The sequence below is a fragment of the Aquila chrysaetos genome, chromosome 1 (genome assembly GCF_900496995.4).
Source record: "Aquila chrysaetos chrysaetos chromosome 1, bAquChr1.4, whole genome shotgun sequence".
NCBI lineage: Eukaryota > Metazoa > Chordata > Aves > Accipitriformes > Accipitridae > Aquila > Aquila chrysaetos.
Window position 1 is genome coordinate 32322504 of NC_044004.1, and position 17303 is coordinate 32339806.

The window sequence follows — 17303 nt, forward strand, 5'->3', positions numbered from 1 at the left end:
GATACATTGCAACTTGCTGTCAAACTGCAATCACCTGTGTCCACTGAAAAAATCAAGTTTAACGTCAACTCAGAAAACTTCCTACTCTCCCATGTTACCGTCAATTTCAAAAGTCCCAAGGTGCAGGGATGCCACATTTGGAAAAATACATCATTTTAGGACTGCCATTATGGTCTACTGGAGACTTTGGCTAAGTTTATACTAAAACATTAAAAAGTGCTAGGACCCAGGCCAGATCACTGGAACTCAACCATCTATGCAGCTAAATAGTTGCTGGCATATTTGAGAGTCAAGTGAAAGTCAGTTATGACTCTCCCAAACAATTTGCAGGCACTAGTTGGAGGGGAACATGAGTCAAAGACCATTTCCACTCAACATTTAGGATGCAACTATTCCGTTTTAGAGGATAAAATGATTTTACAATATCAATGTAGTTGTATCAGTTGGGCCTGAGGCCAGAAAATGTGTTCTGGTATTTTTTCATTTCTGTGACAGAGGTAGCTTCTGAGGCCATGGGGAAATGTCGTATCAGGGTTGGTGACCTATTTGTTTGGACGTATTTGGCAAATAATCATCTAAATGATAAATGACTGCTTTCTGACAACATTTTTTAAATTAGCAAAAAAAAAAAAAAAAAGCCAATTTATTTCTTGGGAAAATGAATGCAGGGCTTGAACTTAAAAAAAACACCCCCTCAACAGTTTTTTGTTGCTTTTTTTTAAAAAAATAATTTGAAATAAGATTAAAAGGTGCATGGTAATTTCAATTTTCAAAGGGATCTGAAGGTCTAACTGTATTCTGCTGTCAGAAAATACCACACAAACCCACAATTATTTATAGTACTTTCAAGTTACAAGGTTAAAAAGGGTCTGCAGGTTACCTTCTAGAAAGTTTCATACCAATAGCCAAGAAATCTCTATCCTAATAGAAGCTGTCATAATTTTTAAAAGATTAAAATTACTTGAGAGTTTTAAAAAAGGAATATCACTGAATCCTGACTAATATGTAGTAGTACATGTGTACAAAAACTTCCAGAACACAGTACAGTATTTATTAAGAATAAAACCACTTACACATAAGCTAATGCTGCTTGACCAAATAGCAAGGGTTTCCATTTCACCATGTTTTTTAATAAAAACTTTGAGTTAAGTTCATTATTAATGAGAGGGCAGAAAGTTGAATGAAACATTCTCACTAATTTCAGTCTACCTTGGAAAAATGAGCTGAAGGAACAGTGGAGTTGGAAAAGAGTAAGGCAGCAATGGACATCATGGAAATGAATAAAGCCAAAAGACAGGGGAGGTGAATGCCCCATATGTATGTTTCACAAACAACATGAAGTGATTTTAACCCTAGTGAAATTAATCCTGAAGACACAGGGTTACCATACATTTGCACTCTGTTTTTATTATTTAATTATTAGAAAGAAGTAGACAAAGCAGTGTCTCCACATTCTTTCGAGTGGGACACGTTCCACCCTCTTACTCAAATTTTGGGACCCCTGAAAAAAGAAAACCTTGTTATGTTTCCACTTTGATTTCTGCTGAACTCCCTTTGATTAGACACCATACTACTTTGGTGGTCATCACTAATAAATGCCTTTACAACTACTCTCAACAAAGGACTGACAGGAGTCTTGGTAGGGGATAGGGATTTTCGAGGTAAAAATCTAATGAGTAGGGTCCTCTGGAAGACCCCAAACCATTACATTACCTTAAAATGTTTAGTGTAAATAATCAAACACAACCATTTACTTCTTACACCCCACACAGTGGTTAAAATTGTCCACACGGGCAGCTTTCTGCACATGATATCTGCAACATCATTACTGGTTGATGATCCTAAATGTCTTTGCAAGTATAGGGAAGGGCATTTAACAATGCTTTTCTGTAGCAATTCATTATAAACTCTGCTGGGCAGGTAAAGTGATAGATATATAATGTTTAGGAATCATAGTAGAATTGAATCAAATTCTATACTGTTTCTCAACAGTTCTGCTGAGAGAAACACAAGGAAAGACCTTTGATTTTCTGTGATTGTCATATATTCTCATTAGTTATCCATATAAATTACATATTAATATTTAGCGGTGCACATACGTTCACTTCAAGAAAAAGCTTTCACTATAAACCTTTCTAAATTTTCTCTTTCTCAGTCTATAGACACTTTAGCAAGTTTTAGACTTGATCTTTTACTATTTACCGATTTCTCCACTTTTGTGACTATGTACAGAAAACTTTGGATTTTTTACATTTACAAATGTAGCCTCACTTGGTAATGAATTTTTGAAGTGTGTGTGTTTGTAGTATTCAAAAAACCCAACAGTCCAGAAACAATCTGAAAAAATCTGGGACTGTTTACTTTACCTTGACTTACATATTCTGTAACAGCTCATAAAAAAATCAAAATCTGGGTCTGAGGCTATTAAACATTAGTGTACTCATCTGACCTTAAAAACACCTGACTATTACAATCTCTAGGGAAAATATACTTCTCGATGATTCTACTACGGGAGGCAAGTAATTTATAAAAAGTAATGTATTTCACATTTTGTGTGATAAAAGTTTGTGGGTTTTTTGGCTAGTTAGAATAAATTGAAGTCTACCAGTGTTTTGGATACGTATGAGTCATTACGTAGGCAGTATATATTACTAGACAGATATTTGCTTTTAATCAAGACTTAATTATTTTTGAGAATACTTGATTTTAAAACAACTTTTTGAACAACACCTACTTGAGGTCTTGGGAAGGTTCTGCTCTGATATGGGGTGTCTCCACAGAGTGCCCAAACACTGCCCCTTCCGTGCCTAAAATACATAAATAAAATACAGTACAATTACTTTGGAAAACAATACACATTGAAATGTATGACCAAAAATTGACATTTTTAGGACAAAATATTTAACTAAATCCTTTATTAATGACTATCAATGTTTCTTCATGTTTATGTTTGCATTTCTGGACTGACATCATGTAAAACTATAGACTTCTGTTTATCGATAGATGAATTTAATATACAAATCTGAAAACATTTATAGATCCAAACTTTTTAGCACTGACTTGCCCGAATGCTCATCTCAACACTTTGGGGACTGATTGTTTTACAGATAAGGAGAAGAATATCATAGATTTGTTTGACAAAAACACATTTTAGAAGTGTCTACTGTTTTTTGCATGATGCTCATTTTGATTACTTAAATTGAGATGCTACGCTTTCAAAAGTTTTGAAATAACAGTCTACCACCTGAACTTGCTAGCCTGAATCTCAATATCTGACAGGTTCAGAGTTTCCTTCCATCAGACCTTCCTCATTGAAAACTTTTGTTCTCAAAGAAATTAAAGAGACTTATCTGGAATGCCCTTTGGTTTTAGTGTTGGTAGTGGATGCTCGTGTATCTCCTACTGGGCACTCAAACTCAAGGCAAAGAAAATGGGTCACTATTTCCTAAAACTGAATTGACTCTCTATTGAATTTTAATTTCTATAACTAGGTCCAAGTTGCATATGATAGTTCCACATTTTGAATTACATGACCAAGATTTTTCATTGAAAAACTCCTTTTCAATGAAAAAATTAGGGTTCTGATAAATGTTCTCTGGCGTTATTTCAAAAAAAGACAAATATTAACACAATCCATTATTTTAAATGAAATTATTTTTTAAGGAGAATGAAAAAGGACGAAAAAATTAATAAAGATCTGATTACAGCAAGTTCTTTGTTAAAATAATAGAAAACTCAAGAAACTGACATGTATTGAACAGCACTATAAAATAAGTATTTCTCTTAACTTTAAGACACAAGGATTGCACACATAACAGTCATTTATATGACTCAATTTACATTTAATAGATAGCAATAGCCTACCTATGTTCTTAGGCATTCAGAAGTTTATATCTTTTTTTTTTTCCCTGCACACTATCGTCATGTCTATTTTTGTTTACTGATTTGTCCAATGCCATTATTTTTGTCTTCCACTTATATAAACTTTAGTTAGGTTTTTTTTTTGTTGTTGTTGTTGTTGTTGTTTTTTTTTTTTTTTTTTAAATAATATCCATGTGGCTATAAGCTTTTATTTTCCTTGTCTGAAGATGGTGTACTGGGCACTGTGCAATGAAAATAGCCTAGAACTATTGTGTGAAAGACTTTCCAACAGAGAACCTCCAGTAAAGATGAAAGAACTGAATAAAACCACATGTAAAACAGGTAATGTATTTACCTTCTGTCACTAGAAATAAGATCAAGGAAACTGCCTGGCATAATTATAGTTGATTACTAAATATTCTGAGATTAATTGCCATATTTCAACAACAGAAGTTTTCTTGTGTTCTGAGCCTTGAATTCTAACTAAACTTAAAAACATACCAACAGTATCTCACAGTAGCTGTATAAGAAGTGCTCAAAGCAACAGAGGCGCCACTATAATTGTTACAATATTTTAAATACAATAAAGTATTTTCAATTATTTAAATATTTCATTTAAATATTTCACAAGTATTTTCAGAAATTTTGGCTGTTAATGGAGATAGATATTTAGATATTTTTGCAGTTAACCAATAACATTTAGTAAACAGATCTTATCAGGAACTGAAAGCAGAATGAGGCTATAGAATGTTTAATTGATACCATTTTACAGTGTTAAAAAGTCCTGAGCAACAGGCCAAAAAAATCTAATTAAATGTTAAACTAAATTATTGTCAGAAAATCATCGTTAGTCATCTTCTAAACACCACTTTCTTAAAAAAAACAAACAACAACAACAAAAATAAACCCCAAACAAACCACAACAGAAAAAACCACCCCCTTCATTGTAAAATACTCTATTAGTATGGAGTATCCATGAGGTAAAGTCCTAGGTTTTTATCTCCAGCAATGTATAAACTTTACAAATATCTTGGCAAAGCATACTGAAAACAATTTCATTATGACTGCTGCTTTGAAGATCTCTCAAGAAAACAACCAAATCCACTTTCTATAACCAAACTTTGCTGCGTGTTATGAAGAACCACAGGAGGGAAAAAACAGCATATCTTTTTACCTAAAGGTATTCTCAGAGGTGCTGTGCAGAATCTGTTTTTTAAACCTGACGTTGCCTTGCAATTCTGCTACCGTTAAGTGACAGGAATAGCATGTCTGTATAGCCAGGCTTTCTGTCACTCAAACTAAATCTCACCCGCAACTATAATGGCACGCAGGAAATTCTATTGGAGCAGAATATCAGAAATCAAAGAGTGTGCTTCTGGATCCCAATCACCTCTTTAATCAGCAATATTAAATATTTTCAAGGACAAGGGCTTTTTGTATTTTTGAAGGTGGCAATGGGATATGAAGATGTAAATAAATGAACAGGATGCAGAATTGCCAGTGTTTACTTATGAGAAGACCACAGCTGTAATGTTTGAAAGAGCAGAATTAATGCAAAGATCTATAAAACATCACTGTGGTATGGGTCAGACACTAAATCAATCAGAAGTGCCAAAGATAATATTAGGCAAAGACTGATAACAAAAGATAAATGACAGCTGGTACTAAGCCAGCATTAGTATTTCCTCACTTTTAGTAGCATTTGTTTAAAAGATGAGAAGGCAGCTCTCCCCTTACAAAATACAGATTTGGAAAGAAAGACCAAGTTTTTCCAAGCAGACTGAAAATCCAGGCAGGTAGAATTAAGGATAAACTGATATAATTAAATAAAATATAATTAAAACTCAAAACAAACCAAATGTGCTCCTTTTGCTATTTCAAGATACAATCCCACATACTTTTTTTCCTTCTCTTTCAGCCTCAAAAGTGAAAGTATAACAGTTCTTGTGGTAAATGCTTTATCCTCAAAAAATATGCTATCAACAACTTTAAGAATATCTCAAATTTATTTTATTTTATACTGGAAGGAAAGCAGGCACTTATAATTATCTTGGGTTTAGTAAGAAAGGTGAAAACGATCAGCCAGCCAGAATTTACTGACATGTTTCCAGCAGTTAAACACCAGGATCAAGAAAAATGGAAAGGGATTGTACAGCAAATAAAAGACATGGATCAGCATTACTTAAAAATACAGAATAGAAGAAAAACTATAGGAAAGTATTCTTTATTTTTTAATTTACTATATGTAAATCTGTAGTGCTTTGATGGGAAGTTAGATCATGTAGTTCAGTACTGCTTAGGAAATGGTGCTACAAACATACCTTTCTATGAATAATAAATATAACAGTATAAATCAGGATTTAAAGTGAATAGCATGATTTTTTTTTAATGAAAGAAATATACTTTAGGTATTCAATAATTAACAATGTTAAAACACTTATTTTTTACAGAAATAAGAAGGATCTATTAACTGTAATCCCTCACTTACAGATTCATAACCAAGACCTACTTTGAGATCAGTGAAATTCTAAAGAGAGATGAATGAATACAAAAAAAGAATAGAAAGAAAAGACTTGAACCTTCAAGCCCTTTCAAGTACAACTCAAAAGGAAGTAGTTAGGGAACTGTATTCAAAGGAACATGAGTCAGAACGGATAGCTATAAAAAGTGAACCTTTCAGAGGAAATAAAATAGCAAGGGCATGGAGTATGTGCAAAGGATGTGAAATCAAAACTCTAAGTGTAACTGAATAAAATTACTCCCACCTCTAGCTTCCAGTGGAAGAGAATGAGTTAAGTAAAGACTTCACTAAGAAAGAAGCATCTGTGAAGGCAAACTACTGGTCAAAGAATACCAGTTGCTATAGAAGTTGCTGGAGAAAACTCAGTAAATAGCACGAGTCAGGCAAAAAAGCCAAAAGTCCAATTCTGTATTTATAGAGAAACCTCTTTATGAATATCGGTTTTATAAACACCAGACCTTTAAAACACACTTTTTTGACACAGAGCAAATCAAACCCCTTTCACTACAAGCAAAACTAGTCACACGTTCCTGATGAAACTGAATATTGAGAATTCAGAGACACCACTGTAAACTACTAATTTCTACTCAATTTAATGGTTCCTGAAATTCAGCCTTTGGGAAATGGCAAGTTTCATAAAAACAGTGGAAGTGCAATGTTGGTATTTGGTGCTGGATTATATTTGCTTATGTATGTGCATGCTGAGGAAATTTTGTCATTTATTTAACCAGCAAATAATCTTTTCATAATTTATGACTTAGTTCACACAACAACACTGATACCTTTCAGTGACTTAATAACCGACTAGCATGAAAAGACCAGCACCTGAGCGTACTGATTAGCAGAGCTAATTTTTTTTTGTGGAAAGAATGCCAGCTAAAGAGTTGATGAGCCAAGAATCAAAAACCAATAAATTATTATGCTGTGAAAAATGAACCATATATTAGCATTATCCCACCTTTCACATCCATTCTTGTAAGCAAATCACCTCAACTGTACTGACAATGCAATTGTCTAGCATTTTGATGTGGACAAATTATATGGCACTGCAGCGTCACAGGCACAGATGAATCTTACTGCCTTGATCTTTCTCTAGGTTTTTCAGAAACATCAAGTAGCGATATGATGAAGTACTAAGATTATGCAAGTATTAGACTGTAATGTCAATTTGTCCTCTGAGTTAGAGAGTTTAAAGAAGAGTTTGTAAAATATTTATCATTTTTGAAGCTTGCAATTTTACTTGTTGCAAACTCATTATTAAGTTAAAGCATCCACAGGTTTCACAGAGAAATATGAATAATTAATCAAGATTGCTTTACCATTGAAGAGACCTTGAAAACATAGATTTTATGTTCTAAAAGTTTAATTGCAATAAAAAATACCAGTTCTTAATTCTTTTACCATGTGTACATAGCTAAAATTTAAAAGTGCCTTTGTGAGATTAGCTAGCTGTTGTTCAACACTAAGACCTTTGAAGAGATGATCACTGCCAGACTGAAAAAAACAGATATATTCAACTAGGCAGATCAATGATCATAAAAAGACCACAGAGAATGCTTGTTGATTCTTTTTTAAAAGCCCAGTTATTATAATTTATCTTGGGCTCATTAGAAACCCAAAGGCATGAGAATGCAGCTTCTGGACCACATGTTGATTGCGCAGCTCTTCAAGACGTTCAATTTTAATAAATGGCTTGAAATGTAATTTAGCTAGGTACTTGTATTAAAAGAGGACAATGCAACTGAATTTTTGCTATGGAGGTGCACGTAACTAAAATTAAAGTAAGTAGGATTGGCATGATTGCTGGGATTTCAATCTTGCAGAGTCCCTCAGCAGCAAAACTGAATAATGTTAAATAATGAAGGTTTGATACTGTCATGGCCATACTGGAGGTATATTAAGGTACGAAGCTGTAGTATGGCCTGACTAGATGCAGCTGTTCTCTTCTAAACTAAAGCATGAGCATCGAAGTCTTCAGAGGTAAGCTGCTAATAAAAGTAAATTCTAAAATGAATTATTTGGATTCATTACTCAAGGCCCTTGAACATGACTAATGTTTGATGCATATTTTCTGTATGGCAACCTTTCTAAAGCAAGACTTCTACTAAGCCTTTCATTTAGATAAGAAGGATGAGTTCCCCAATAAATTAAAATTCAGCTTCTTCAGTGTGATAAATTTTGATCAAAGCAAAATGCAACTCCAGGAAATACTTGCAAAATTGCAACAGTCAGTGTTTATTTTCTTAAATATCATCTTAACTTCTGTTGAGTACAAACATTTGAAACATTGCTTCCTAATGGTGGGCAGTTAAGACACCTCTTGTCTTGCAATGCAAATGAAATTGGATTATGCCTATGTGTTCAGCTGCTCATCCACATACTTGTTTGAAAGTTCACATCCAAAATCTCTGTTTGGCCACTTGGTTTGCTCTGCTGAAAAAGTGAATCTATTTGAATAAAATTTGGACTGAGCACAGTAGTAACATAATTCAATTAATAATTGGAAATAGCTATTCTAAATGCTACTTCTGGGATGAAAAAAAGTCTATAGATTTAAATGAAACTTCTGAGAAATCATAATAAAATCGAATATTTTTTCAAAACATGAAAGAATTGAAAAATATCTAAGGGATTTACAAAGAACAAGTTTTAAAAAATAATTTTCATAACGTCTTTTACTTTTTTCCCCTGTGATGCATGACATATGGAGATACACATGACAATAAAAATTATTAACTACAACCACTTTCTGCTTGGATTGATACAGTCTCCTTGAAAAGTTACAATAGCTAGATATATGAATAGATTTAAAGGTTACATTTAGATTTCACAGTAAATAATTCCTAAAAAACAAAAAATCATCTTCTTTTCCTAGATGTATACGATAGTCTGGATTTGCATTTTTCTTAAAATGATGTAAATTATTCTGGGTTCACAATAATGGAACACAGAACAAAAAAATGTCCTTGTCTACATTCAAAAAATTGAATTTTAATGGGATTATTTTTGTATTTAATAGATCAAAAGGACTGTATTTTCACTTTTTGTAGAAGATAACCCTAGGATTTGGAACACTCAGGCTTATGCTCTATTGAATAATTAATCAGTTACAAACAGAATTGATGTTTCCTTGATGAAAAATAAATGAATCAATGAATGAGAGGACTATCAAACAACAGTCAATAGCTTCATAATCAGAGGACTCACCTGGGATGTAAAAGAATGGGACATGAACTTGGATATCCCGAGTACAAAATGAAGCCTTTAACTTCAAGGTTAATTAAATTACCTTATAATTTTATCTTGATTTTTACTAAAAGCAAAGTGTCATGTATTTGTACAAAACACTACGGAAAAATATTAGAATCTTAAGGGCGAAAAATGTGAGCGTGAGAAAATTGTTTCTCACCTAGTTCCAAGAACAATCAGTGATAATTTCCCATTTTGAAGCTTTCTGAAAATTCTAGAATGTACTGCTGCCTACCTACAAAACCTAGTCAGGAATATCTATCCAATTTGCTTCAAAAAACTCTAAAACAAAAGAACTAATGATTAGCTTTTGATAAAAGAAAAGGCATTTGCCCTTCGGTTAAGATAATCCATAAATAAATGGTTTCATTTTGAAAAGTCAAAAGCTCAGAGGAATTTATCAGGATCTTCTCCATTAAGTCTAGACATCTCATTAGTTGCCTAAATTAGGAGTACAGATTATTTATATTTTATCTATAGCCAAAAAAAGAGAAATTAGCATCTCTAGAGGTTAGTTAACTACCAATACTGGACTGAGACTACAGCAACAATGCACACAACCTAACCACCTTGAAACTTGTGCATTCAACATCTGGTCAGCAGTTGACACATCTGAATTTTATCTAAATTGGGAAAGCTTGTTTAGAAATCTCACTTTAACTATAACAGAAGTCATCTAAGTTACCCTTAGCATTAAAACTGATTCACAGGGTGCCTTATATAGGTTTTAGTGGCCAGTTCTTTATGCCATATGTAAATGTGCATTTATTTCTGTTCTGTACTTTACCATTACTGTAGCATACTGACAAGTTGTTATGATTATGTTATAATTACTGCTGCATTCTTACAATTTAGTAAATTGTTTTATTTATGCAAAAGGAAGCCACAAAGCAGCAGGACTATTATCCAGATTTCTGAAATAGTTCTACTATAGCATTTTTACTGTATAGGAATTAGCATGCCATGGATGAATTATAAACAAATATTTAGATAAGTGCATTTGTGCACCCTGTAGAGGGCACTAATACACATATAAAAGTCCATCATATGAAAGTATATAGTACGTATTTAAAAAGTCATTGTAAAAATGCCTTCAAATACTTTTGAATTCATGAAAAAGTGAAAATATGAGAAGAATCCTCACATGTATTTCTACAGCGCTGAAATGGAGATATGTTGATAGAATACATTTTGGTGCCTATTAGACCAAAATGAAACAAAAATATTAGTAACTCCATTTATTGAAAGTCATAATTTTTTTTGCAGATATGAGAAATAAAATGAAGCTATAATATCAGTCCCTCACAAGGTTGTTAAAAACTTTCTATTTGATATTACCACTAGTTATCTTGATTATCACCTATTATGACTGTCTTTTTATTCCTGCTCTTTATTAATATTCTGGTTTCTCTCTAGAAGTAAATTACACAGATGAATACAGCACATTCAACCCTGGCATTACTGCAATGCAAAAGGGCAAATGACTTAACTTTGGTAAGTCTTTACTGCAGTTTTAAATGGAAATTCTGCAGCTGTGAGAGAGAGGGTGAATGTGCAACAGTAATTTTGTCACTTAATATTCTCACCTTCAAGTCAGCATAGCAGTGAAGCAAGCCTTTTAATTTAGCAACAAAATGGAAGCAGGTGTATTTCAAATCAATAAACTGCAATGATTGTAAAGCACCAACGGTCATGTTAGCAAACGCATGCCTATATGTGATCTGTATTAATCACAGGAAAGACACCATATTTTCTGCAGGAAAGGACAAGATACTAAAGCATACTGCAATATGCTAAAATTGGCTGAAATACACATCTTTTGCCAAAGACTCGGATGTTTTTGCAGGCAAGAACCACAAGAGAGTTGCCACATACCTTGCAGAGGCTGCGGGAAGAGGGTTTATGGCAGTAATTTACTGCTAGACCTACCACTCCATTTTCAAGATGGGACTGAGCTGGTCACAGAGTAATTTATCAGTGCCGGTCTCAATGCTCCCTTCTGTGTCACCAAGGAGCAGTATCAGGACTCAGATTACAACCACAATTCAGATTACCTGGCAAACCTTGTAACAGCCCAGCTCTGCTGTGAGTCTTGTGGCATAGCCCTAGTCTAGTTTTTGCTCTTTTACTGTTTGTGAGTCAGGAGAGACTCAAAAATCACACTCTCATCACTGTTGTAATACACCTAACATAAATTCACCATAAGACTTTTAAGTTTTAAGCACTTTTCGTTGCCTTGCTACATACCAAGGCATGTCTGGCTAAAATTAGCAAAGCAGGCTTTACTTCTGCATGAAAATTTGGTGGGATCAGCTGCCAGAGAAACCTGTTGTTCACATCCTCTTAGACATTAAACTACATTATGTTCAGGCAGTTTCAGAAGAGAATACTGAACACTGGGTACCAGGATTGTCATATCTAGGGAACAGAACGTCCTACAATTTGACAGTCATCGTGAAACCAATTCTTTTGCTTTACCATTTTTAAGTTAAAATTACAGAAAGAATATGTTTCATACATCCAGCTATCAACAAAAGACCTTACCAGGTTCAGAGATAGGTTGAGAGACAAAAAGGAAAACCATCCTTACTTTGCATTATCTTCAGATCAACTCTAAGAGGTATTTCCCTGTATTATCTAGTCAACAAACTGTCATGATGCTTACCAGTCCAGCCTTTCAGCTTTTACTGAAGAGAACCTTACTTGGAAAGATCTCTATTCTTATATTAAACCTTCCAAAGGAATTTATTTCTTCTAGATTCAATCTTCCTTGTCCTTTAGTCTCCCTCTGGCCTCTTAACACTGTAAGTAATATGTTCTGCTTTTTTCAGCAGGATACTCCCTCTGCTCCTTTCCTTGCTTTGTATTAAAGGTTCCTTTTAATATCTATACTAATTTTTCACATTAATGCTTTGCCAAAATGAAATTGTTTTACTACTGTTAGTTTTGCTGTCATGAAGAAAAAAAAGAGTATTTTCATTAAAACTTCAAATTCAGAAACTCTAATTGGTCTTTTGCTTTCATCCTAAATCTAAATATAAACCAGGGAGGCAAGGCCAAGAATGACAGTGAGAAGAAAAAAAATTGCAACTATAAAAAGCCTGAAAACAGTCCTGACAGCTAAAACATGAAACAAACTTGTTGATAAATACTCTTTCTGCACAGTATGCTTTATCTATTGCGTTTTCTCTGCTCCACACTGAGAGTGTAAAAACAGATTAAAAAAGTAGTCCATCATTTGGTAATGCTGCTAAGATAAAAATAGCAAAAATAATACAACTGGTGTGCTTGATATGAAAATGAGTATTTTTAAAAAAGGTGTTTCCCTTTGATGTGTAATGAGAAAAGACTTTCAGATGTAACTACCAATCCCACCTCCTGCATTCGACCATAAATTGGGAAAGGACTTTTTCAAACAAACTTAGCATTCGGATACCGCCAATGTTTTGCTTTGTTGATATTGTGTCTTAGCGTGATGTCTAGGTACTTTGAAAGCTTTACGTGCTGCTATACCTAGACCTTTGACCACCATAACATACTTGCTTTGCAGAAAAAGATGCAGAAAAAGGACTTGAAAAAGCACTATTCCAAGTGACACTGTAAGTGGTGTAACCTATAGTACTTGCTGTCACTTCTATCACACTTTATGTATCAGATTGGTTTAGAGTGATGATGACTTAAGGGCAAAGTCTCCACTTGAGCTAAATGACATTTTGGCATTTGTAAAGGAATAAGGCTGCCAGGAAGAACTGAAAGGCATTTGTGTGTGCATGATTTTGTGTGTGTGTGTACGTGTGCGCTTAGATCTATGCTCTAACAGTCTTTTCCTAGCATGCTCACAAAATATGTTTCAAATGTTTTACAAACCTGCTATCTAATAGCTTCAATGAAAAGCAGGATATTTGCTAAAGTACAGTTACCATAATGCTGAATTCTAATGCTTTCTAAGTAGGAACAGCTAGAAAAACATATCCCACTATACATATTACTGATATTACCATTGACAGGATCAATACAATTGTTCTTTGTATATCAAAACAGTAAAATTTATGGTACGCATGTTCACCTCAGTTTATCTATGAATGTAACATACACCATCAGGAAACATTGACATGGAGGTTTTAGTGTGGGCTACCAACTCCAGTATGATGATTTCTGAAAGGAGAGGTCTCTAATTGATTTGCCTTGCTAAGCTCATTCATCCTATCCCTTCTTGTAGTGAAGTGTACTTATTCATGTAGCTTTCTCATATTCCCCTCACTGTACAGAATCTTACTCAAAAGTGAAGTTGAAAATACACACCAAAAGTAACTAACTTCTAAAATAGAAGTATGGGAAAATCCCCTATGCAAAGAGGAACTGTACACAGAAGGAAATAAAGGACAACAGAATGGTCTCTTTTTATGGCCCAAACCAAATTATTTTCATTTTCTCTCCAGTAAGATGAAAAGGTAGCTGTATAGTGTTACTTTAGAATGTCAGCGTGGTTAACCATGGATGCTTTACTTTGCCAAGATATGATCAAAACCAGCCACATTTGTTGTGTGTTCTTCCATTCATACAGTTCTAATGCCATTTTGTGAATTAATCCTGTGAAATGACACTGTTTTGTAGTGTTGCTTTTTGTTTCAAAACACTGCAGTTTGGCACTAACTTTGCTCAGTATCATACCTAGGAATGCCCACCTCATCAAAGCATACAGTTTGGACCAGTGTACTTGACTGTAACAGCATTTATTCAAACAGGAACCAAAAAGTCTGCATTCCTAGATTAGCTCTGATCGCCTAGGTTTGGAATGGAATATCCCAAAACTCTGTACCTCAGTTCAAGTAAACCAAATATAGTTAATAAGACCTGACAGGAGATCACTCAAAGAAAAAAATATATATTAATTGCACACTGTCCTATGCACAAATGCACAGTATGAAATAATAATGTAAAAAAAGAGTAAAAATTTAACGCTTTTGGAAAAAATAATAAAAACTAGAAATGACAATGAAACTAATGAGAATGACTTTTAGAAATGTATCAAGCATAAAGTATATGCTAGTGAAAAGTAGATTAATTGAAAAGCAGAGAAGGAAAGTGAAAAGATAATTTTTCCCCAAGGAGTTTAAACATGAAATAGGAAGAGGTCCTTGCTAGATTATTTATAAATTAATAAATGGGGATACTGATTAGTGCAGAAGGAAAACAAAGTGATTCAATAAAATCTCAGCCATTGTCCAAGATCCTCAGAACTATTTATTACTCCAGTCTTGCAAAATTGCTCATTGTATGCTTTAGCTTCAGTGGTACAACTCAGAGGACCAAAATTCAAGGACACATTTAAATGTAAGATTACTGCCAGATAGCTTAGCTATTGGTCTTGCAAATTCAAACCCAAAGGATGGGCAATGTAGCTCTTAAAAATGTAAAAGTGCTCAAACCAATGAGGCAACTAAAATGACAAACCATGGGTGAGAAATATGTGTATTATAACAATCTATATAATTCATAGCTGCTTTTAAAAAACTTTGGAGAACTTAAGCAACAATTTAGTTTATTCATTCAGGGCTCATTCTTGCTCCTGAACAATTAAAAGGCAAACCTTACGCTGATTTCAAGCTCCAGGGTACTAGTTCCAGTTGACGGGGGCTGGCAAGGATGGAGAAGCATCATGATCTGCTTTATATTTGCTTTCAGTAAATTTTCTATAGAATGTATTTACTGACAAGTATGTTTGCTATCATAATGCTTTGAAAATGAGTATGGCAAAATAAATCTTGGCATTTTAATTACAAGTTTTGCACAGGCAACTAAATTCCAAGGATTAAGTTTATCCAATAATGAAACAAACATAGTTCTTATGTCAAAAGAGCTTGGATTTCAAATCCTAACAAGGATACAAAAAAGTAATCATGATCAAATCATCATCATAAATTGATTACTGAAATTCAAACAATTAAATACAAGATAAATGCAATTTGTTCACAGATGTTTCACAGCTGGAAAGTCACCCATTTCTACAGTGGAACTGCTTAACACAATTTTTAAAAAAATGTATTAGTTCTATTCTTAGAAGCTTGTCTGAGTCTGGTGATATTTGTGCATTTGGAGAGGCTAGGCTGTCAGGGGCCCTAAGATCAGTCCTATGACTATAATATTACTGTCCCTGTTGTGTTCAATTTACCTGGACCTAAATGACCAGGTGACACCCAAATTTAGGAATTAAAGTCTAAGAAAGAGGTAAGAGGAAGAAAGAAATTAATTCCTTAAAGAAAGAGACTAGCTGAGGTCTGAAGAAATTGAGAGGGGTTCACCAAGAAGGATGCTCGTTGTGATCTGGGAAGCCCATTTGAAAAGCTTCAAGGATTGATTACAAGAGAGGGCAAAGTAGAAGAAGGTCTATGGAGGATGTGTTTCTACACCAGGAATACCTGACTAGGCATAAAGACAGTATCACATAGCTGCAGAGAATAAAGGGAAATTCAGTCAGACTCGGGTCTACACCAATGCAATTAGCAGTTTCAAGACCATTCAGGCTAGATTGTGTTTAGTTAGATTTCAAGTAAGGGGAAAACTTGTTTACATCCCCATACACTATTTAGACTTACCTTGAGATTCTTGTCTGATGATCGGGTCTCAGAAAAAGCAGGCTTCCCCTTGGAGAAGTGCCTGCTGGGAAAAACTGATTTGGCTGGTAGATGGAAGAATTTTGAATAGGAGTGGTAGGACATAATGAAGTTCTGCTCTATCCGAAAGACTTGTGCTCATCTTAATGACAGGTCTCCCAAGAAACAAAAGTATTCATGGGGGTAAAGAAATAAAGCTGTTGACCAGTCACTGGTTGACAGAAATGGTCAACCTGTGACAGGTCAACAGCCATGTAGAAGGGATGAGAACTCTGAAGGACTTCCCCGGAACAAGTCAGAGCAAAGGTGTTAAGCGTACATGAAGCACAGACAGTAGAGCTGGTAAATAGCTTGCCTGTCTCTGAAAGCACATGCTGAAAGGCAGCAGAGAAAGCCAAGAAAGTAGTTGCTGGTTGTATGGCAGTACAAACACTACTTGCTGGACCTTGATTGGGGATGCATGCCCTTCCTTCTATAGCAGAAGGATATTCCACCCCTCTCGTAATGCCCCATTGTGCTATGACTTGCTAGGGATTCACAGAGAGACTTCAGTGTTCCTCTGTTTAATGAAAAGGAAAATCTTAAGAAATGAATACAATTATTTGCTGTTGTTTTTCTTTTACTTTGTAAAAGAGAAAAAAAGAAGTTTACACTTAGCTTGAACACAAACACTTTTATGCAAAAGTCAAAATGAGAGTTTTGTAATTGATAGGTTTCGTGAGTGGTTAGTTAGAGATACAAATGGAGAGCTAGGTGCAAGTGCATATACTTATGTCTTTTTTGGTCATGCTACCCAACTGTTTTTTTTCATACTAAACTCTGTATTATAGCTAAAAAGACCCTTAAAGAATATAAATAAAACTACTATGAAGAGGACTGTATCTAACACGCTAGTAAGAATCTTCTGCTGTAAATTTCTGCCAGAATTCTGATTCTTCTATCAGTGTTGCATGTAGAACAACAACAACAGCGTATTGTTATACTGGAACCTTCTAGACATTACTGAAACATAATTGACCTTGTTAAATTGTCTGCAATCTCCATCTAATCTTGCTAAG

General features: G+C 34.3%; 1 protein-coding gene across 4 annotated transcripts in view; it reads right to left on the bottom strand.

Annotated features, from left to right (window-relative positions):
• SGCZ (sarcoglycan zeta) overlaps positions 1-17303 on the bottom strand; it is a 530884-nt gene that overhangs the window by 21655 nt on the left and 491926 nt on the right. For all 4 annotated transcript variants that reach the window (XM_030023778.1, XM_030023769.1, XM_030023788.1 and 1 more), the window contains exon 6: positions 2735-2807. In XM_030023778.1, coding sequence (XP_029879638.1) covers positions 2735-2807 — 73 coding nt within the window. The remainder of the gene's footprint in view (positions 1-2734; positions 2808-17303) is intronic.